Below are 21,404 nucleotides of genomic sequence, written 5' to 3'. Positions count from 1 at the left end.
CTCTTGCTTCTTGTATCTGAATGTCACATTTTCTATTCAACTCTGGTTTTTTCAACAAAAATGCTTGAAAGTCCTCTATTCCACTGAATGACCATATTTTCCCCTGAAACATGATACTCAGTTTTGCTGGGAAGGTGACTCTTGGTTTTAATCCCAGTTCCTTTGCCCTCCGGAATATCATATTCCAAGCTCTTCGATCCCTCAGTGTAGAAGCTTCCAAATCCTGAGTTATCCTGATGGTGTTTCCACAATATTCAAATTGTTTCTTCCTGGCTGCTTGTAATATTCTCTCCTTGATCTGGGAATTCTGGAACCTGGCTATAATATTCTTAGGAGTTTTCTTTTTGGGATCTTTTTCAGGAGATGATTGGTGGATTCTTTCAACCTCTATTTTGCCCTCGGGTTCTAAAACATCAGGGCAGTTTTCCTTGAGAATTTCTTGGAGGATGATTTCTAGGTTCTTACTTTGGTCATGGCTTTCAGGTAGTCCAATAATTTTTAAATGATTTCTCTTGGATCTATTTTCGAGGTCAATGGTTTTTCCCATGAGATATTTCACATTGCCTTCTATTCTTTCATTTGTTTGCATCTGTTTAACAGCATCTTTATTTCTCATAAAGTCATTAGCTTCCATTTGCTCCAATCTAATTCTGAAGCAATGATTCTCCTCATTGAGTTTTCAGGTTGTTTTTCCATCCGGGAAATTCGGCTTTTTAAGGCATTCTTCTCCTCATTGCCTTTTGGAGCCTCTTTTGCCATTTGAGTCAGTCTATTTTTTAAGATATGATTTTCCTCAGTCAGGCTGTTGACTCTCATTTCATAATTTTCTTGCATCGTTCTCATTTCTCTTCCCAATTTTTCCTCCACTTCTCTTATCTGCTTCTTAAGGTCCTCTGTGGCCTGTAACCAGCTCTTATTTTCCTTTGAAGTTTTTGGTGCAGGAGTTCTGACTTCACTGTCTTCTTCCTGTTCCATACTTTGCTCCCTTTTGTCCCCCAAATAGGGGTCTAATGTTGGAATCTTCTGTCTGCCTTGTTTCCTTTGCCTGGTCATGTCACTTGACCCCTGGGCTTTTTGCCACAGTAGGACTCTGCCACCAGACAGGGGAGCTTTTGTCCCAAACGCTGGGGTTTTCTCAGCTGCTGGAGGTATTAGATGGGTGCCCTCTCTGAGGCCTCCACACGCTCTGGCAAGCAGGTCGCATACCCCAGGACCTGCACCCTAGACTGCAATCCAGATCCAAGCAGGTTAAAGCAAGAGCGATGACCCCTCAGACTGGTGCTTGCTTCCCTACACTCTGCAGGGCTAGGAGCTGAAGCTGCCATGTGGTGCTGGCAGGCTGTTCCCACTTACTGGGTCCCAAAGTCCAGACTGCACTGACCTCTCACCTTGTCCTTCGCATCTATGTGTTGATAAATCTGGAAACGGCCACAGCTGCTGCTGATCTGGAGTCCCTCTGTCTGGCGGCTGGTCAGGCCTGCCCTGGGGCCAAAGCCTCTGGCTCACGGGTCCTGAGCTCTGCTCCCCGAGTGCTGCACTGGCGGATTCCTCTGGGCCTGCGGGGCTGTCCGGAAGGCGAAATTCCTGCTTCTTCTGTGGTTCCTTTTAATAAGATACGGACATCTAAAAATTTAACAAATCCCCTTGACTAGTAAATGCTTTTCAAGAAATCAAGATTCAGATTTTTATCTTGGTTTTCACCAAAATTTTAAAGTAAAAACTTGTATCCTTTTTTCCTCTCTACCTTAAATTTCTGCTATGTTCAGTAATGGATAGGTATGTATAAGAAAATGGAAGTTCAACTAAGACTGTTATTTGATGGTCCTTTTTTTCTAATTGAATTTATGAGGGCATTATTTTCTGAGAATCTTTAAAATAGAAAACAGAATATGCATAGTGAATACACAGATTTCAATTAAGGACTATTTTTAATAATGATTGCATAAAATCTTTTCTCAGGAGATTTATTTAATTTTCATAAAGAAAAAATGTGTTTCATTCTAGTTTTTTGTAACCTTCCTTTTGATTTTTCAGTTTTAATTAGAATCAAGGTAGTAAGTGTTGAATCTGCAACTGATTTATAGTAATTCTGCCTTTCAGGATTCCTTTATGTGCTAAAGAGGCTGTTCCTGGTCTTCTTGCCTCAAGGAAGAATGATGAAGAAGGGGACAATCATGGGGAAGACAGTAAATAAAGGTAAGGTGATTTACATGTTTAAAGAAGACGGGAAGGAAATATTTCAGTTTCTTGTTTGTAAGATTAGAATGCACATGGAATAGGTTATTTGGCCTGTCCATTTACTTCAAGTATAAGATGAAAGAAGAAATTTTTAATTTTGTTTAAACTTAATTTTATGGTCTCAATTGATATTCCATGTAGTAGTTATTTGATAGCAATTAGTGACCATCAGGTGTTAGATTTGTTTTTTATAGTATTATAGAAAATAAATTAAGGGGGTTAGACTTTTGGGGAGATACTCATCTTGAATTCAGAGGAAAGAATAAAGAGAAGTGAGTGGACCTGGGGAGTAGAGGAGGCCAATGTTAACTTACGTCACTGTTTAATACTTGTGTTTCAGTTTCCTTTGAAGGTTGGGCTGGATGACTTCTTTGAGGTCCCTTCTAGCTCTAAATTATACTTTTAGCATTTTCAGTATTTTATAGCTCTAGGCTCAACAGTCTCTTAAAAATGCTAGTTTACCAAAACATCAAATAAAATTAAAATTTGACTCTTTCTGGTTTTATTATCAGTAATATTTTTCTGTTATGTAAGGTAATTTTGAGACTGTGCTAATTTCTTTGCATAACTAAATTTAGTAATTTATCATTCCATTTTGGTAAATGTTATCTTTATGTCTCTTTGAATGTGTTAATAGTCTCTGATTTTTTTGGTTTATATTCTTTCTACTGATGCAGATCGAAACTGAAGTTCCTTGAAGCTCATATTAAAATCACTTTCTCCCATGGTCACATTGTTATCAAATATCAGAGGCAAGATTTGAATGCAGGGTTTTTTAGATTCCTGATTCAAAACTGCACACTATCACGTTGCCTCTTGCTGATTAATGAATTTCCTAAAATGCCTAATTAATTTCCAGGTGATATTTTTTTATATTTTAGTATATAATGGATAAGTGAAAGTAAAATTTTTTATTAGAAAAGTTGCACTAAACAACTAGAGAAACATAACTAGAGAAATATCAAGTGATCTTTATTATGTAATTGCTTCTAAATTTGCTAATCAGTTTGGTCATAATATTTCTTTTTAGATTCAAAGAATATTAAGAAGGAAAAGCAAGGAAAAAATCACTCAAACAATCTTCCTGTGCAGTATGGTATGTTTTAAAATAATTTGAGAATGCATTCTGTTGCCTTCCTTATTAACTTTTAGTTTTTTCTTTTTTACTTTTGGCATTTAAATGAAGCAGTATAATCTAAAGTGCAGACAAAGCATTATTAGGTGCTTACTATGTGCTAGGACCTGGAGATACAAAGGAAAGTAAGAAATGTGATCCTTGCCCTCCAGGAGCTCACATTTGAGTGGGGGAGGCAACTCCTGACTGGGTTGGATTTCAGGTATATACAGCACAGATGAGAGACACTGTAAGGAAGCATTAGCAGCTGTTAGCCACTTGGAAAAAACTTCCTGGAGCAGACAGGACTGAGTTGAGACTTCAAGGGAAATCACAGAAATGCCACCGTCAGGGACCCAGGGCATTTTGGGTGTGGGGGGCAGCTGGTGAAAAGACCCAGAGAGATGGAGTATCATGTTAGAGGAACTGTAGAGAGGCCAATATTGCCAGAACGAGAGGAAGGTCTAAGAAGGCTCAGGGGCCAGATCATAAAGAAATGCAGATATCATTCACAGCAGTTTATGGTTGATTCAGGAAGTAATTGGGAGCCACTGGAGCTCATTGGGGTGACATTGAGGTGACTAGGTCAGGTAAGTGCTTTTGTGAAGTTGTTAGCAGCCAATTGGATGATGGATGGAGAACTGAGGCAAGAGACCACTGAGAAGGCTACTCTACAGCGGTTTGTATGAGAGGTGATAAGGGCCTAAGCTAGGATGGTGGATGTGTCAGGGGAGACTGGATGTAGTGTGAGATACTGTGATAGAAGCTGTAAGGCTGGCCGCATATTGGATATATGGGGTGAGTGAATACGAGGGGTAGAAGTAGAGATCCTGCCGTCCTAGGCCTGAGTGAATGGAGAAGAGCGGCATCTTCAAAAGTAACAGACAAGTTGGGAAGAGGGGGAGGCTTGGGGAGGAAGATACTGAATTCTGTTTTGGATTGAAGTTACAGATGCTGTCATCCGGTTAGAAATGTCCAAAAGGCCTTTGGTGATTTTGGAATGGCCCTCAGGAGAATGAACTAGGGTTGGATGTATAATATTGAACCCACAGAAAATGGAGCTAGAGGGAAAAGATAAAAGAGCCCAGGACACTGCCTTGGGGGAGGCTATGACACATGAATGAAGAACAGCAGAGAAGACTGCTTATATAGAATTGAGATCATTGAGAAGTTCACATAATTGCTTTACAATAAATAGCACATTGAATATTGTAAGGTTGTGTAGCGGCAAGCACCCCAAGCGTCCTCAGGGTTTGCTGCCAATACAGGTCCTTGGATCTGCTTTGTTTAAGGAAAGCAACTCAAAATGGGTTAACAAGCTTACTTTAATCAGTCAGACATGTATCCTTTACCTTGTTCAGGGGAAAAGGTCAGCACCCCGAACTTCAAAGTACACAGACAGAATTATCAAGACAGAAACAGATCTAGTAGACAGATTTCAAACTGTCCAACCATTACATCCATACCCTTTCAACATCTGGGTTTTTCAAAGCCGGGGGGAGGAGGGAGCTCAGGACAACGGCTTCCCAGAATCCATATCAAATCACAGAACATTTCTCAAAGTGAGTCCCAAAACAAAGCTACACATCAGGGCTTATATAGCCTTCTCCTGGCTCAGAGAATGTAACAACCTTTTGGACCCACTGGCTAATCAAAAAGTATCTACTGAAAAACAAGCCTCCCTCCCTAGGCTCCAGGTGCACTTTAGCCTAGGGGCGGGGAAGATCTTTAAAATTTACATTCCCATTACAGGTTGGTAGTATTTTTTGTTCACATTTGGAAAAATCTGCACCTGATCTATATTTGGAGATTTTCACGCAGTACCTCCAAGTATGTTCAATTAAATAAAGAGAGAGAATGGTTTTCTTGGGTCAGTCCATCTGTCTGTAGAGTCTTCAGTGACACTATGTGCCTTGGGTTACAGATAACTATTTGCTTATGTTATTACCTTCTCTTCCATGTTGGTTCCAGGATTTTAGGTACTGGTTTTGCTTTCTCTCTGTATCAGGACCAAGCATAGAGCTTTTTGCACACGATAGGAACTTCACATACTTTCTGGAATGAATTGGATCAGAGTATTATTGTGTCTTGTAGATCATAAATGCTCAAGGAGTTGGGAAAAAAGCTGTATCAGCAAGTAGAAGGAATTTAAATTGGGCTTTGAGACTTAGTTAGGATTAAGATAAATAGAACTGAATTTCACAGTTGTTAGTGCCTCTTGCTTCAGAATTACATCATATTTACTTTTTATCTTATTTGTGTGTTTGTTTTCCTTTAGAATCTTTCCTTGAAGACATGGAATTGTTTCACTTTTGTTTTTGTATCTTCAGGGTATAAAATAGGTTAGGATCAGTTTTGGGAAAGTTATTGTGACACTATTGTCTAAGATGGGTTGGAACGAAGAAATCTTCAAGTCAAGGGAGGCTGTTTTATAATCCAGGTTTAAGGTGAGATAGCTTTGGGTAAAAGAAAGAGGAGTTGAAGCCTCAGTTCCATTTGGTAAAAAAATCATTGTTGAGAACGACTCAGGGATTTTGATCTTTCATACCTGTACTGGGAGAATTTGGAGGTTAGATTGGTTTGGCAGGAAGGATGATGAGATTGCTTTTGGTCATGTTGAAGTGATGGAAGGACATCTAAGTTGGGATATTTTTAACAAGTTAATATATCTACCCCAAGTATGTATAAGAATATTTATGGCACCTCTTTCTGTGGTGACGTAGTAGAACTGTAACTAAAGGGGTTCCCATCCAGTGGGGAACAGATGAGCAAACATATGAATGTCATAGAATATTGTTGTAAGAAACTTGTATAGGCTGAATCAGAATACAGGGAACAGAACCAGAAACAATTTATCCTGTAATCAACGTTGTAAAAACAAATGGTTCTGAAAGACTTAACTCTGATCAGCTACGGTTCTAGAGGACCAGTGATAAAGAATGATGTTTTTTTTTTTTTTAAGCAATTGGGGTTAAGTAACTTGCTCAAGGTTACACGGCCAGGTGTTTCTGGGTGGGTGCTAAGTGTCTGAGCCCGGATTCGATCCCAGGTCATCCCGACACTGGAGCCGGTGCTCTTACTCGATGTGCTACCTGGCCGCCCCGAGAATGATGTTTTTTAACAGTGAGCTGATGGACTGGTATGCAGAGTGAGATATATTTTGGATGTGACCAATATGGGGATTTGTTTTGCTTGATTATGCTTATTATAAGGGTTTTATTTTTCCTTTTTTTTTTCCAGTGAAAGTAGAGTAGAAGGGAGAATTAAATGCTTGAAAATTGAAAAAAAAAAAAATACTTATAAGTTGATACTACTTTGTATGGAATCCCTGTTTGACTTTTCAAAATTTGTATAAGCTATAGCTTTTATGAATTGTTTCCATGATTGGCAAAATTAATTTTTAAATTTAAAATCTTTTATGCATTTATAATTGTTGAGACAGCTCCAACTGATTGTGGCCAATAGGTGGGACAGGATTAATGTGGGTCTAATTCCATTATTAATGTGGAGGAAGGTACTTGTTGTAATTTCTATGCCTTTGTTTATATTTTGTCAGTGTTTTTGTATTTTGTAGGGCTTAATAACATAAAAAGCCACAAAGGCTAGCTACCGTTGTTGCTAGTTGATTGGGGGAGACAAGGGGTGGGCAGAGGATGAAGAGCAGTATTTGACAAATATAAATATCTCTTGAAGCGCAGTGATGGGATTATCAGCTGTTTGAAATACTGTGATAACTGGCAAGCCCTTTCTAGATTGTCTTGGCTCTCTCCCTAATAAGCATCGTTTTGCTGGCTTCATACTACACATAGGCATTTCACACCTTCGTTTACACTTCTTCCCCTCCCCACTCTTGGAAGGAGAAAGTACTGTGGCAGGTTTAAGCAGGAAAAATTCTGTAAGGACGTAGGGAAGTTCAGCTACAAATATGAATCATAACTGGATTTTGAGGGAATAAACTGCATTCAAACAGACTTGTGAGCATCAGCAATGCATCAGTTTATTCTTTTTTTTAAACAAAGACTTGAATCTGTGACCCTCGCAAAAATAGACTGTGAACCTATCTGAAGGCTGAAAGATAAGCTCAAAACAATTCAAATTTCTACAGTGTAGAAAAGAGTATTCATGAAAATAATGCATGAAAAAGTATTTATTGAGTATTGATGTGTGTGTAAAGCACTATGCTAAGCATTGGGAATATAAGTAGAAAGCCAAGACAATCTGCACACTCAAAGACCCTGCGGTTCTTAGGTTGAAGAAGGTAATACATCTTTTAAAATGTCATTTCCATTGATAAAACTGTGCCTGTTTCTGATGTTGGAATATTTTAGTGATGAGGGTTTTCTTTTCGGAATCTTCAGTAGCTGTGACTGCTGAGGAAACAGAGGCAGGTGGCAGGTCTTACCTCACAAGGGTTGCTTTCCTAGAAGATGGGCTTGGTAGCAGGCAGGGTTAGTGATCTGATAGAGCCGGGGATGAGGGGGCAGTGCTGTTCCTCAGGTTTAGTCTTACCTGCTCATAGGTGGCATTTGATTGGTGCGAGGCCGTTGCCTTCCCCACTAAGGTTGTTTTCCATAATGATAGACCTGGAGGCTGTCTTAGAAGCAGGAAAAGTCTTCTGGGTGGCATTGCAGCTCTCTAAGCTTCTGGCGTATGGGCCCTGGGCTGTCTTTATCATACATTTTTTTGGGTCAGTTATCCACACATACATAGATAATAATTCATTGACAGGAAAACCTGATCCTACATATAAGTAGATGGGGCATGTTAAAGTATAGCAAAACCATTTTAAAAATGTTATCTTTTTTCCCCCCAAAACTGTTTAGAACAAAGTTGATCTTTAAAAGTACCCTCAAGGAATTTAATGAGTTTAAAATCTCTCCGTGATACTTTCTCTTCTCTCTCTGGGTTTTTGTGATGGTATGCCGGTATGTCTGACTACTACTTTTCAGTCTGCTCTGCTGGCTTGTCTGTGTCATGTCCCCTAACTTGGGATGTTTCCACGATTCTGTCCTAGCAGCTCTGCTCTTACAGAATTTCCAGTGATGTCTTCATTGACAGAGCTAATGATTTTTCCTCAGTCGTCATCTTTCTTGACCCCTCTTCAGCTTTGAATGCCGTTGACCACCTGTTTTCCTGTATTCTCCTCTCTAGATTTCTGTAACACTGCTTTCCCCTGGTTCTCTTTCTGCCTCTCTCTTTTACTAGAATTTCCTCCGGGTCATGTCTCCTAACTGTAGGTGTTTCTCTCACCTTAGTCATTTTTTTTCTTTCTATTTTATATCATTCGGTGATCTCATTAGCTGTCATGGATTCAGTTATCATCTCTCTGCAGGTAGATTTCAGATAATGTATATCCAGCCCCAACCCCTTTTCTTACATCCTTCTGTTGCCAGATATCTTTTGGACATTTCCAACTGAATGTCTTGTAAACACCTCAAATTTGACATGTTCAGAATGGAGCTGATTATCTTTCTTCCCAGATTCCCTTTACCCTCTACAGGGGAGTCACCTTTCAGGTCATCTAGGCTTACAGCCTCAGTTTTCACCCTTGGCTCCTCACTCATACTTAATTCACAATCTAATCTTTTGTCATGCTTTGTTTTTCTAACTTCATAATGTCTGTTACAGATACCCCCTTTTCTCAATTTATCATCATCTCATAACTAGACCACGACAGTAGACTTCTGATTGGTCTCCCAGCCTCCAGACCTTTCCTGCTGTAGTCCATCCTCTACTCAAGTGACCATATGATCATCCTTAATATCAAATCTGAACACCAGTGGCTTCCTTTTACCCCCTGGATCAAAAATAGCATCTTTGATTTGGCTTTTAAAGCCTTTACAACTTGGCTGCTTTTCAGAAACAGATGACATTCCGTCTGCCCCTATGACTGAGGATGGTTTTGCTTCTCACCTTTCCTTCTTGGCTTCCCTGGTTTCCTTCAAGATTGAGCTCAAATATTTCCTTCTACAGAAGGCATGTACACAGCTGTTTGCATGTTGTGTCCCTCTTTAGAATGTAAGCTTCTTAAGGGCAAGGCCATGATTTTGCCTTTCTACACTAGGAATTGGGATAGTACCAGGAACATTGTAAATGCTTAATAAATGCTTGTTGAATGACTGTATACTCTTTTTGTAAACTCATGAGGTCAAAGGGTTTAGCTCTCATCTCTATATAAATAATCTGTAAGTCCATGCGCAGTCTCTTCCATGAGTCTCAGTCCTGTCTTACCAGTTTTCTTTTGGACATTTCAAACTAGTTATTCAAGAGAATCTATAAGACCCCAGCCTGAACTGATTTTATTTTCCCCCAAACTCTTCCCTTTTTTAGATTTCCCTATTTTTTAAAGTTATTTTTTCTTTTATTAAATATTTCCTAATTACAAGTGAAAATTTTTAAAAATATTGTTTTCCCCCAATTACATGTAAAAACAATAATGTTTTTAAAAAAATTTCAAGTTCCAAATTCTATTTCTCTCTCCCTCCCCTCCACCCTTCCTGAGATGGTAATCTGATATAGGTTATGCATGTGCAGTCATGTAAAACATTTCCATATTAGTCATTTTGCACAACAAGACATGAACAGAAAAAAAAAGAGAAAAACAGTGTGCTTCAGTCTGTATTCAGACCACATCAGTTTTCTCTCTGGAGGTGGATAGCATTTCTCATCATGAGTCCTTTCCGGTCGTCTTGGGTCATTGTATTGCTGAGAACAGCTAAGTCGCTCACAGTTTTTCAATGTACAGTATTGCTGTTTTGGCGCACTGTTCTTCTGATATTACTGGGTCAAAGGCTATGAATCAGTTCACAACTCCCCCAACAGTGCGTTAGTGTCCCAATTTTCCCAAATTCCCTCCAGCATTGTAGCATCGATGCAATATTCACAGCACGGATGGTGACTACAAATGTGCCAGCATAGTTCTCAATCACATAACAGATTCTTATATAACAGATTCTCTATATAGAAGACAGAAGCAAAACATTTATTCAGACACCAGAAAATCAAATCCATCATAGTAACAAAGAAGTTAATACACCGTAGCATAGCAGGGAGCTGCACCATCCTTTAGCCTTCCCACGAACAAGCACTTACAGGCCTAGCTGTCACAGCAGGGGGAAAACAGACGCTCACAAGCCTAGCTGTCTCCTTGGGTGCCTCTTCTCCCTCCAGCTCTGACTTCCCTCTTCCTGTGGGCTCTGCTCCACCCTGCAGCAAACTCCTCCCACCACAGGCTCCGTGTGATTACATTCGGCCTTTTAGGGGTCAGGGAAGATCTTCAAATTCCCATCGCCATTTACAAACATCTTTTTTTGGTTATTTTAGCCAATCTGATATGTGTGAGGTGGTACCTCAGAGTTGTTTTGATTTGCATTTCTCTAATCAATAAAGATTTAGAGTATTTGTTCATATGATTTTAGATAGCTTTGATTTCTTTATCTCAAAACTGTTCATATCCTTTGACCATGTATCAATTGGAGAATGATTTGTATTCTTATAAATTAGACTCAGTTCTCTATATAGTTGAGAAATTAGTCCTTTATCAGATGGTACTTGCTGTAAATATTTTCAAACAATAATTTTAAAAAAAAATTGAATGCCAAATTGTCTCCCTTCTTCCAATCCCCCTTCCTGAAGAAGACAAGCAATTTGATTTTTATTATACACGTGAGATCAAGCAAAACACATCCATGTTGGCCATGTTGCAAAAGAAAACACAAAGAAAATAAAATAGTGAGAACAAAGTATGCTTCAGTCTGCATTCAGCATTCATCAGTTCTTTCTCTGGAGGTAGATAGCGTTTTTCACCATGGGTCCTTGGGAATCATTTTGGATCAATAGCTGATTGGAGTAGCCAAGTCTTTCCCAGTTGGCCATTCTTACAATAGAGCTTTCTCTGGGTTCTGTTCCTTTCTCTTTGCATCAGTTCATATTAGTTTTTCTCAGGTTTTCCTAAGAGTGTTCTACTCATTATTTCTAATCGTGTAATACTATTCCATCGCCGTAGTATGCCACGTAATATGCCAGTTTGTTTAGTCATTCCCCAGTTGTTAGGCATCCCTTGGATTTCTGATTCTTTGCCACCACAAAAGAGCTGCTATAAATATACAAATACAAATAGGGCCTTTTCCCTTTCCTTTGCTCTCTTTGGGGCACAGACCACAATACTAGTGGTATTACTAGGTCAGAGGGTCTGCACAGTTTTACAAATTGCTTTCCGGAACGGTTGGACTTGTTCACAACTCCACAGTGTATTAGTGTCCCAGTCATTCCATATCCTCTCCAAGCCATAATCTGATAGATAAGAGGTGGTGTGTAAGAGTTGTTTTAATTTGCATTTCTCTAGTCAGTAATGATTTAGAGTATTTGTTTATAAGTCCAAATATAGCTTTGATTTCTTCTGTTCATATCCTCCAACCATTTATCTCCTGAGGAATGGCTTGTATTTTTATAAATTTGATTCAGTTCCCTATTGTGTGAGATGAAAAACCCTATCCAGAATTTAATCAAAAAACTCAGAGGCTTCTGTAGGTAGGAACAGAAAAGATTTATACGTTTCTTGCAAGAAGAGGGCGTCGCCTGCACCAGGAGGGACCAGTGGAGGGAGGCAAGTTACAGAAAACAAACCGAGGTTATATAGCCTAACGGACAGCCTCTTCCACTGAGCTTGCCTTGGCTGGTCGAGAGCTCGGCCTTACAATCTAGCTCGGGAATCTCCCCAGATACAAGGAAACAATCTTTAGCCAGTGAAAACCGATGAAAGCATTTGCTACCTGATTTGGGAGTGGGTGAAAGCAGGGGAGTTAAGGTAAGTTTGCAAAAATGAAACTTGGGCTGAGCTGCAGCCGAAGCCCAGCTTGAGTTTAGAGCGCTGTGTCCATTTTAGGGGATAGTCTGGGAAGTTTTCACCTCCGTCACACACCGATATATTTGCTATAAAAGTTTCCCCCATTTCCTGTTTTCCTTCTAATTTTGGCTGCATTGGTTTTATTTCTTAATTTCATCAAAATTACCTGTTTTACTTTCTATAATCCCTTCTATCTCTTTTCTGAATGTAAACTCTTCTCTTATCCATAAATCTGACAGGTACATTTTTCCTTGCTCTCCTAAATTCCTTCTGTCACCCTTTATGGATAAATAATTAATCCATTTTGACCTTATCTTGGTATATGATGTGACTGTGAGTGTGTGCCTAGTTTCTGCCAAATCGCTTTCCAGTTTTCCCAGCCATTTTTGTGAAATGTTGAAGGCTTTGTTTCTCTGTTTCCGTTGAAGTTACTTACCGCTGTTCTCCTAATCTCTGGGGTTCACAGACTTGGCGTTGCTTTCGCCTCCTTGCTCTTCCTCGCGCTGCACATCCAGGCAGCTACCAGATCTTAGCATGTTTACATCCATGATATCTCTTGTGCCCCGGAACTCCTTTTTGCTCCATGGCTACCACCTTAGGTTAGGCATTCCTCATCAGCTTTGCCTGGATTATTGTAGCAGCCTTGTGCTTCATCTCCTTGCCTCAAGGTCTTTGCTCTTCTGGTCTGTTCTGCACACCCCTGCCAAAGTGGATTTCCCTGAACGCAGATCTGACCATGTCACTCCTCTACGCAGTAAACTCCGTTGACCCCCTCTAGAACCAAATCTGTCTTCTTCTGTTTAGATCTTAAAGCTTGTGTGATCTGGACCCAGGCTTCCTTTCCAGCCGCAGTCATTCTTCCTCTCCATGTGGGCACCTCTGTGTATTGTCACTGGCTAGTCCTCGTGAGGAGAAGGTGCTTCCCCCCTTATCTCCTTTCTTCCTTCAAGTGTCGTTTTCCACATGAAGTCTTTCTCCATCTCCCCAATTGCTAGTGTCCTACCTCCCAAGTTACCTCTTACTGAACAACTTTGTATTTTTTTGCATTTATTCTTTATTTTCTGTATATATGTAGATATGTGCTTATCTTCTTCAATAGCATTTAAGCTTCCTGCTAGCAGGTATGTTATCAGTTCATTGCATCTGTATCCCCAACGCCTAGAACAGTTCTTGGAAGAAATAGTTGTTAGTTGATTGATGCATGCCTTCATTTAAGTCATCGATAAAAATAGTGAATTAGCACAAACTCACAGGCCTGTGGCCCTCTATTAAAGAGCTCTCAAAATTGGTAGTGATTCACTAAAGAGAATACTTTGTCTTTGGTCATTCAACTAGCTCTGAATCTACCTGACGTATAATCTAGCCTCTCTTTCTTCATCTTTTCTATAGCAATACCAGGAGAGGTTTTATCAAATGGCCTTCTGAAATCTAGTTATATTATTGGTGACATTCTCGTGATCAGCCACCTTTGTAATCTTGTCAGAAGGTTTGGCTTGTTCTGGATGATCTCTTGCTGATTATTAATGATAACTGTTTCTTTTTAAAATATTCACAAATCATTCAAGTAGTTTGTGTTTGGGAGCTATTTGGACAGGACCTACGATTTCACTGTTAGAGTGAACTGCCAGTGAGGAAACTTCCTTTACTATTATAATAGACGGGCAATTGCTTTCCAGTTTATAGCCTTAGAGAGTAATGTGAGGCAGTGAGAAGATGAATGACTTGTTCAGGGTTATATTATGTGTCAGAGACCTGAGACTTCCTAATTATAAGACTGGGGATTTTTCCACTATGACACTTTGTCTCTCTCCTCCAATATATTTGAAAAATATATTCTGCAATTTGCACAGAAGCTAGATTCACCGGCCCACATTTTGAAGGATTTATTTTTTTTGTTTAATTATGACATTTAGCTGCCTTCAGAGTAAAAAAAGAAGACTGCAGCTCTTGTAACAGATATTCATAGGTAAAACAGATTCCTACATTGGATATGCCCCCAAATGTCTTATTTTTCATATCTATTTCATCGTTTTTTTTTTTAGGAAGTAGGTGGTGTTCTTTGTCATCTGTCATCTAGAATCAAATAATAGTTGGCCATTGCATTGATCAGAAGCTTTAAGTCTTAAAATTGTTCATTTTTGTAAATTGTTCTCCCGGTTCTGTCTGCTGATTCACCCAGATCATCGTCTCCGGTTTCTCTAAACCCATCCTTTTTATAATTTCTTATAGCACAATCTTATTCCATTACATTTATACTTTGTTAAGCTATTTCCCAATTAACAGCCCCTCCCCCCCCCTTAGTTTATGGTTCTTGGTTACTAGAAAAAAAAAACACTGGATTTTTAATATTTGGATCCTTTTTCTCTTTTTTTTGATCACCTTGGGATATAGGCATTGTAGAAGTTTCTGGGTCATGCTGGGTAAGAGAGTATGCACAGTTGAATAATTTTTAGGACATGTTTCCAGATTTCTAGAATACCTGTAGCACTTTACAGATACTTAAACAGTGAATTAATGTATCTGTTTTCCTGCAGCCTCTCCAACATTGTCATGTTCTGTTTTTGTCAGCTTTGCCAGTCAGATAGGCATGAGGTAGAAACTCAGAGTTGCTTTTAATTTTCATATCTCTAATTATTAGTGTTTTGAAGCATTTTTTTCATATCACTGTTGATAGCTTGGGTTTCTTCCCTTGAAAACTACTTGTTCCTGTCATTTGAACATTGGGGATATTCTTTTATTTATTTTATGTTTCATTTTAATTTTCAGTTCCAAACTCTCTCTATCCCTCCGTTCTCTTCCCATGTCCATTAAGAAGGTAATAAATCGGGGCGGCCAGGTGGCTCAGCGAGTAAGAGCACCGGCCCCAGTGTCGGGATGACCTGGGATTGAATTCCAGGCTCAGACTCTTAGCACCCACCCAGAAACACCTGGCCGTGTAACCTTGAGCAAGCTACTTAACCCCAATTGCTTGGGGGTGGCCAGGTGGCTCAGTGAGTAAGTACACTGGCTTCAGTGTCGGGATAACCTGGGGATCGAATCCGGGCTCAGACACTTAGCACCAACCCAGAAATAACTGGCTGTGTAACCTTGAGCAAGTTACTTAACCCCAATTGCTTAAAAAAAAAAGAAGGTAATAAATATCAGTATATATAAAGTCATGCAAAAACTTCTATATGAAGTAAGAACAATAAAAATGAGAGAAATATGTTGCAGTCTGTGCTCAGAGTTCATTAGTTCTCTGCAGATAGCATTTTTCATCACTTGTTCCTGTGGATTTGTCATGAATCATTGTACTGATTGTATTAGCTGAACCTTTCACAGATGATTATCATGACAGTGTTGCTATTACTGTGTATAGTGTTTTGGTTCTGCTCAGTCTGCTTTGCATCAATTCATGTAAGTGTAAACAAGTTTTTTTCTGAAAACAGCATATTGGGGATATTCTCACTCTTGTCTTAGTAGGATCTTCTACTGTTGTTCTGTTGGCAAATCCTTGGAGCTCCTTCATAAACCTGCATGTCACAATGAGGCATCAGAATAGAAGCTGAGAAGACATTAAAAAAAAGTATCTGGGGGCGGGTAGGTGGCGCAGGGAGTAAGAGCACTCTCCCCAGAGTGGGGGGGCTGGGATCGGTTAGGGCCTCAGATACTTAACACCCACACAACAAAACTGGCCGTGTAACCTGGGGCAAGTACTTAACCCCGATTGTTTAAAAAAAAAAAAAGTATTTGTTACATATTTTAGTTCAACATTTTATATATGTTTTATTCTTTCCAGAAAGTTGTTCAAGTATTATCTCCTCTAAAGAAATTTTCCTTTTTTTTTTCTAGAACATTTTAACTGGGACAGTTACTTGAGAGAGACTGGATCTTTAGCTGCTCCATCCCAGTGTTTCAGACAGGTAGTATGCTGTCACAAAAATGTTTTATGTAATACATGCCTAAGAAGTTTCATAGAGCTAGTATGTTATCAACCACCCTGGAAAGCTTTCTGTATTTTAAGAGCGGAACCACTCTTAATGACAATTTCTGGTTACATGACTTTTATTGGTGGCAGTAGGGTCATGATAGACAAATCAATAAGTGACAATGTGTTTGCTATTTCTTGGCAATATTTTCAGTACCAGAGGGCTTGGATAAAGTATATGTCGTAGTTAGCATCACTAACTTGGCATTCAGAATGACTCTGCTTGGGACCATGTTGTCCATTCAGTTTAGGATGACTGAACTTGAAAAGGTTTAAGACAACAGCCAGTAGAGGGATGGTGTTCATGTGTTTGAGTGACCAGTACATGGAAAAGCAAATTGTTGTATATCCAGATATTGGCATATTTTTTGAAGTGGCTGGGGGAAACCTTTTCTTCCAGCTCACCAGTGGATTTCTGGTTTTGTCTGTTCTTATATGTAGGACATAATGAAAACTATGTTATTAAAAAATATGCCTAAGCAATATGGTGATAAATTATATTTTTTCCCTGTCTAGCATGTAGTTTTTAATAAATGTGTCTTTTTTTAAAAATGTAGTCCAAGATTCCACCTACTAATGATTTCAAAGTTGGCATGAAATTGGAAGCACGTGACCCACGGAATGTCACTTCTGTCTGTATTGCCACAGTCATTGGAATTACTGGTGCCAGATTACGATTACGACTGGATGGCAGTGACAATAAAAATGACTTTTGGAGGCTTGTAGATTCTTCAGATATACAGCCTATTGGAACGTGTGAAAAGAAAGGAGGCATGCTTCAACCTCCTCTGGGTAAGGAGAAAATGTTTCACTATATTCCTATTAGTTTGATCCTCAGTAAAATAATTTGGGAGTGATGTTCATTTTTCATCTCTGCACTATCCCTTGGAAGCTTTACAATTAAATACCTAGTTTGTATGAGGAAAAGATGAATGATGACAGGTAGCAGAATACTGTATACTGTGGGTTAAATTCAGTATTGAGACTCTAAAATTTGATGTCTTTGTCTACTGTTACTAAAGTAGTTTGTTGTGGTATACACACGCCTCTGGGGTGTTTTAAGCAACTGTTACTAATTTGAAAAGGTTTCCAAGCTGGGTAGCAAACTTTTGGTCTGTCATCCAAAGACTAGCCTAGTTAAGTTGAGAGTGGCTAATCATCAGGTTGCCTAATTGTTGATGAATTTTTGGGGAAACTGGGAGTACAGCATCTCCGGGAAACAAACTCTTAAGGTTTAGAGGGATTTAAGGTGTAGAAAGATTTACAGTCTTTCAGAACACCTATACAGCCACTCGACAAAACCCATTTGACATTTTTGTACCCAAATTACTGTAAGTAAATCTAGATAGCTGCCTGGAGGAAAAGGAAAAAACTCGGTTACTGTTCCCTGTTGTCCATTAAAGTTTACTCCGAGTCAGAACCAACTGGTATAGAGAGGTTGGATATAATCTGTGAGCGTAGGAGAAAGGTGGTCACTGCTACCAACGGTCACTTTTACACTCGAGAATTTAAGCACGTTCAGGAACAATATTACTGAGAGTTAGAAGGTCCACCCTTATAGATTTATGAGAAGCCATTGAGGAGGAACGGATGTTGCATTAGCTTTCTTTTTTTTTTTTTTTTGTTTTTTGGAGGGGGAGGAAGGGTAGTTGGGGTTAAGTGATTTACCCAAGGTCACACGGCTAGTAAGTGTGTCAGATATCTGAGGCTGGATTTGAACTCAGGTCCTCCTGACTCCAGGGCCGGTGCTCTACTCACTGCACCACCTAGCCGCCCCTGTTGCATTAGCTTTCACCAAGTCATTTTGAAGTATAAAATGTGCCCTTGGTCTTATGAATCTACCCCACTTTGGGGGGAAAAGTTCCTTATTTAGTGCAGAGACAGTGCTATTGGTAGAATATTGCACTGGACTTGAATAACACTGGATTTAGATCTTCTCTCAGGTGTGCACAAGCTGCTTGACCCTGTTTTCTCTTGTGATATACAGATGATGATAATTTCCTTATCTGTGTCATAAATTGTTGTAAGGAAAGTGCTTTGTAAACTGTGAAATAATGTGTGAATGTGAACAGCTATCATTGTTACAAGAAGTTTGAAAGGTGGACTATACACCAGAAAATACCGGTGAATTATTTCTTTAAATAGCCTTATACAAGGTGGGACAAATGAAGTGCCCTTGCATTTTACTTGATAATTGCTGGCAAGGTTGGAAGTCAGCTAAGACCAGGCAGATGGTTCTCTAATTTCAGTTTTTCTAAAATTTTAAGTTTGATGTGGATACATGTTCTTCACATAAAATCTTGTCCCTTGCTACATTGTTAACTGCACTTAAGACTTTACTGTAGAATATATTTAGTGGTTAGTTTTAGTTTTCTTTCTCGTTAACTTAAGGGTAGAGTTGAGTATAACTCTCTTTTTGCTGCTTTCCTATACTTTAATTTTCTTATTCAGAAGTAAATATTCATTTTTCTTACTGGAGTGGTAAATATACTATTAGATTTTGTATTCTCATTCTTTTTAAAAATTTGTTCACCTTTTGGGCTCTTTTCCTCATGCTTATAGTGCATTTATAAAATAGTGCATATATAAAGTGCATTTAGTTGTAAAAAACTCTAAGAAATATAAAGTTACAGCTGAATGTGGTCTTAATGCCTTTAATTTTCCAGTTTAGGTTTTGAACCAGTCTATAAGCAAGTACTTATTGAGCATACAGTATGTGCCAGGCACTTAGTATAGGCTAATGTTTCTTGTAATTCCCACCAGTTTTAATGAATGTTTCTGTTAATTTTTAAAGTATGTGATCCTGTATGCATATATCTACCCTGAATTTTGAAGGCTTATATTTACTAGACTGCTTCACTTTTCCCCCATGTTTAGTTTTTGTTTTTTCCATATTTAATTTTTATCACTTTGGTTTCTCTACATAGTTGAATTTCAGTTCCACTGAAATCAAATAGTAAAGGACTATTTAATTTCTTCAGTCACATTAAAATAATAAAATATAGAAGAAAAAAGTGAGCACAAACTAGTAAGTTGAAATTGTTGACTAAGTGAGAAGTACAGGGCGTTATTAGAGCAAGCTTGTGTGTGTGCATGCTCGCCCGTATACGCACTGTTTTTTCATATCTGGCTGTTATGCAGAGAAATGCCTTTTGATTAGAGATCTGTGTTTAAGTCACATACTCCTTTCACACATCTTTCTTGGGTATATTCACAAACCACCTTTTGGTAAAACATTATTCCTTACGTAGTTTTCTCTTTGTTAATTTTGTGAATCTTTTTTTTGGCCCTCCGGATTCACTTATTTATTGTAAGTGTTTTGCGGGCCCACCTTTCTTAGTGCAGACACTGAGCTGTTTTATATATATATACACACAAATACTTCTCAATTCCAGAGTCAGGATGAGCAGCTGCCAAGGAGAAACTGATCATCTCTAAGAAGAACGGCAGCTGTTGAGCCTAGGCCAGGTGCTAAAGGTGCCATGATTAGCTCCAGAGCTGGCTGAGAAAGAGGCCCTTAATCGAGCAGGATGTTTGCACACTTGTATTTGCGGCTACCAGGAGGCTGAGGCTTGTGTGTCCCTTACACTGCAGTTCTTAGCAGTAGGAGGCCATGCCCTTTGGGCAGAAGTCTGCACCGGCCACGAGGTGGCCTAAGGTGGGACAAACTGACCTAGGTCAGAAGTGGAGCCCATCAGTAGTGGGATTAGGCCCATGAATAACCCCTCCCCTTCCATCCTGGATGACATAGGGAGACCCAGCTTTAAGAAACAGAAAAAGACGAGCGCCTATTAAATCTTTATGGCTGACATCTGGTATAGCTGATTATCTTTAGAGGCCATTGAAGAAGAGGTTGCAAAAACTGGAATATATTTTTCCTCAGAGGAGAGAGAGCCACAGAAAGGTTGGGACAGAGCATGAAAAAGAGATCCTGATGGTGCAGAAAGTAATAAGAAAAGGTCTTTACACAGCTGTTGTTTTTACTGTTACTGCCCTATTGCAGCTGTTAGAGGTTTGGGGATGGAGGTCACAACCTGCATTTAGCATCTTGTCAGCCTCGCGGTTCAACTTGACTCTGAAGAATGACTTTTACTATTTGTTTTCACCATAGTCATAGGTCATTGTACCGGTATAACATGAGCATCAGCTTCATCCTCTCATTCCTTGGGTAGGATATTTATACTTCCAGGGATGATGGTGAAGTATCCTTCTTACTGGCACTTTGGTCAGTTTTCTAAACTTGTTGAAAAACTACATACTGTAATTTTTTATTAAAGCTTCATTTTTTAAATTAAACAGGATTTCAGATGAATGCATCATCTTGGCCGATGTTCCTCTTAAGAACATTGAATGGAGCTGAAATGGCACCTGCAACATTCTTTAAGAAGGTAAGAAGAAAGACAGCATGAAACAAGCTTCCTTCAGTTGGATCCTTATTTTATTATTTTATGAAAATACTGAGTTGTTTTCCTTAGTATAAAAAAGTAAGAAAATATTACTTTAAATTAATTTTAACTGAAATGTTAATGTTATAAAACTAGCCAGAATATAATTAACAATACTTTACTGTCTTTGGATTTAAAAACTATAATGTAAATAAGAATAGACAATTTAGAAAGGAGAAATGCAAATTGTCAATAAGCACTGAAAAAAAATGCTTAACCTCATAGCTACCAAATTGAGAGATAATAAATGAACAGAAAAAACCAAAAAAATAAATAAAAAGTAATGAAACACATTGCTTGTAGAGTTGTGATGAAATAGCTGTCTGGAGCAGGGCTTTCCTCACATGTTGTTGGCCATATCCTGTGCACAGTCCAAATAGAAGAGGAATCATCTGTAGATGGTAGGGTTTACCAAATGTTCTTTTTGATAGTGTCTTTCTAGTTGCTTCACGCCCTGGGGTATTACAGGACTGTGGAAAAGAGAACATCTTAGCAGTCCCCACACATAGACACCCCCCCCCCCATACGTATACACACAGTTGGACGAAGATTATCCTTATGTATGTAGTGGGATGGGCAGTCTTTTGAATTACTATGTTGGCTTATGTATCTTGGACAGGCACTACAGATGCATCATTAATTAGAATAAGAATTGAATCGAAAGTAAAGTAGATTGATTGGGTTTGGGAAGTGATGTTATGTTTTTCAATGACCGTCACCACTGAAGCCTGTGTTTTTAGCTCTGACATTCTCTAAACAATATTGTGTTGATAGTATTTATTCAGTGCCACTGTC

The 21,404-nt window shown here is 38.9% G+C and overlaps 1 protein-coding gene across 4 annotated transcripts in view; it reads left to right on the top strand.

The window, feature by feature from the left end:
- Nucleotides 1-21,404, top strand: part of SCML2 (Scm polycomb group protein like 2) — a 218,216-nt gene that overhangs the window by 69,784 nt on the left and 127,028 nt on the right. For all 4 annotated transcript variants that reach the window (XM_069100712.1, XM_069100713.1, XM_069100711.1 and 1 more), the window contains exons 2-6: nucleotides 2,101-2,196; nucleotides 3,269-3,334; nucleotides 16,029-16,099; nucleotides 16,722-16,956; nucleotides 20,464-20,552. In XM_069100712.1, coding sequence (XP_068956813.1) covers nucleotides 2,154-2,196; nucleotides 3,269-3,334; nucleotides 16,029-16,099; nucleotides 16,722-16,956; nucleotides 20,464-20,552 — 504 coding nt within the window. In that variant the 5' untranslated portion in view covers nucleotides 2,101-2,153. The remainder of the gene's footprint in view (nucleotides 1-2,100; nucleotides 2,197-3,268; nucleotides 3,335-16,028; nucleotides 16,100-16,721; nucleotides 16,957-20,463; nucleotides 20,553-21,404) is intronic.

This window comes from Petaurus breviceps, unplaced genomic scaffold, assembly GCF_028583685.1.
Source record: "Petaurus breviceps papuanus isolate PSGF00001 unplaced genomic scaffold, PetGlider_PUasm1.0 419, whole genome shotgun sequence".
NCBI lineage: Eukaryota > Metazoa > Chordata > Mammalia > Diprotodontia > Petauridae > Petaurus > Petaurus breviceps.
Note: the sequence above shows the minus strand (reverse complement) of the source record. Positions and strands in the feature narration are given on the sequence as shown.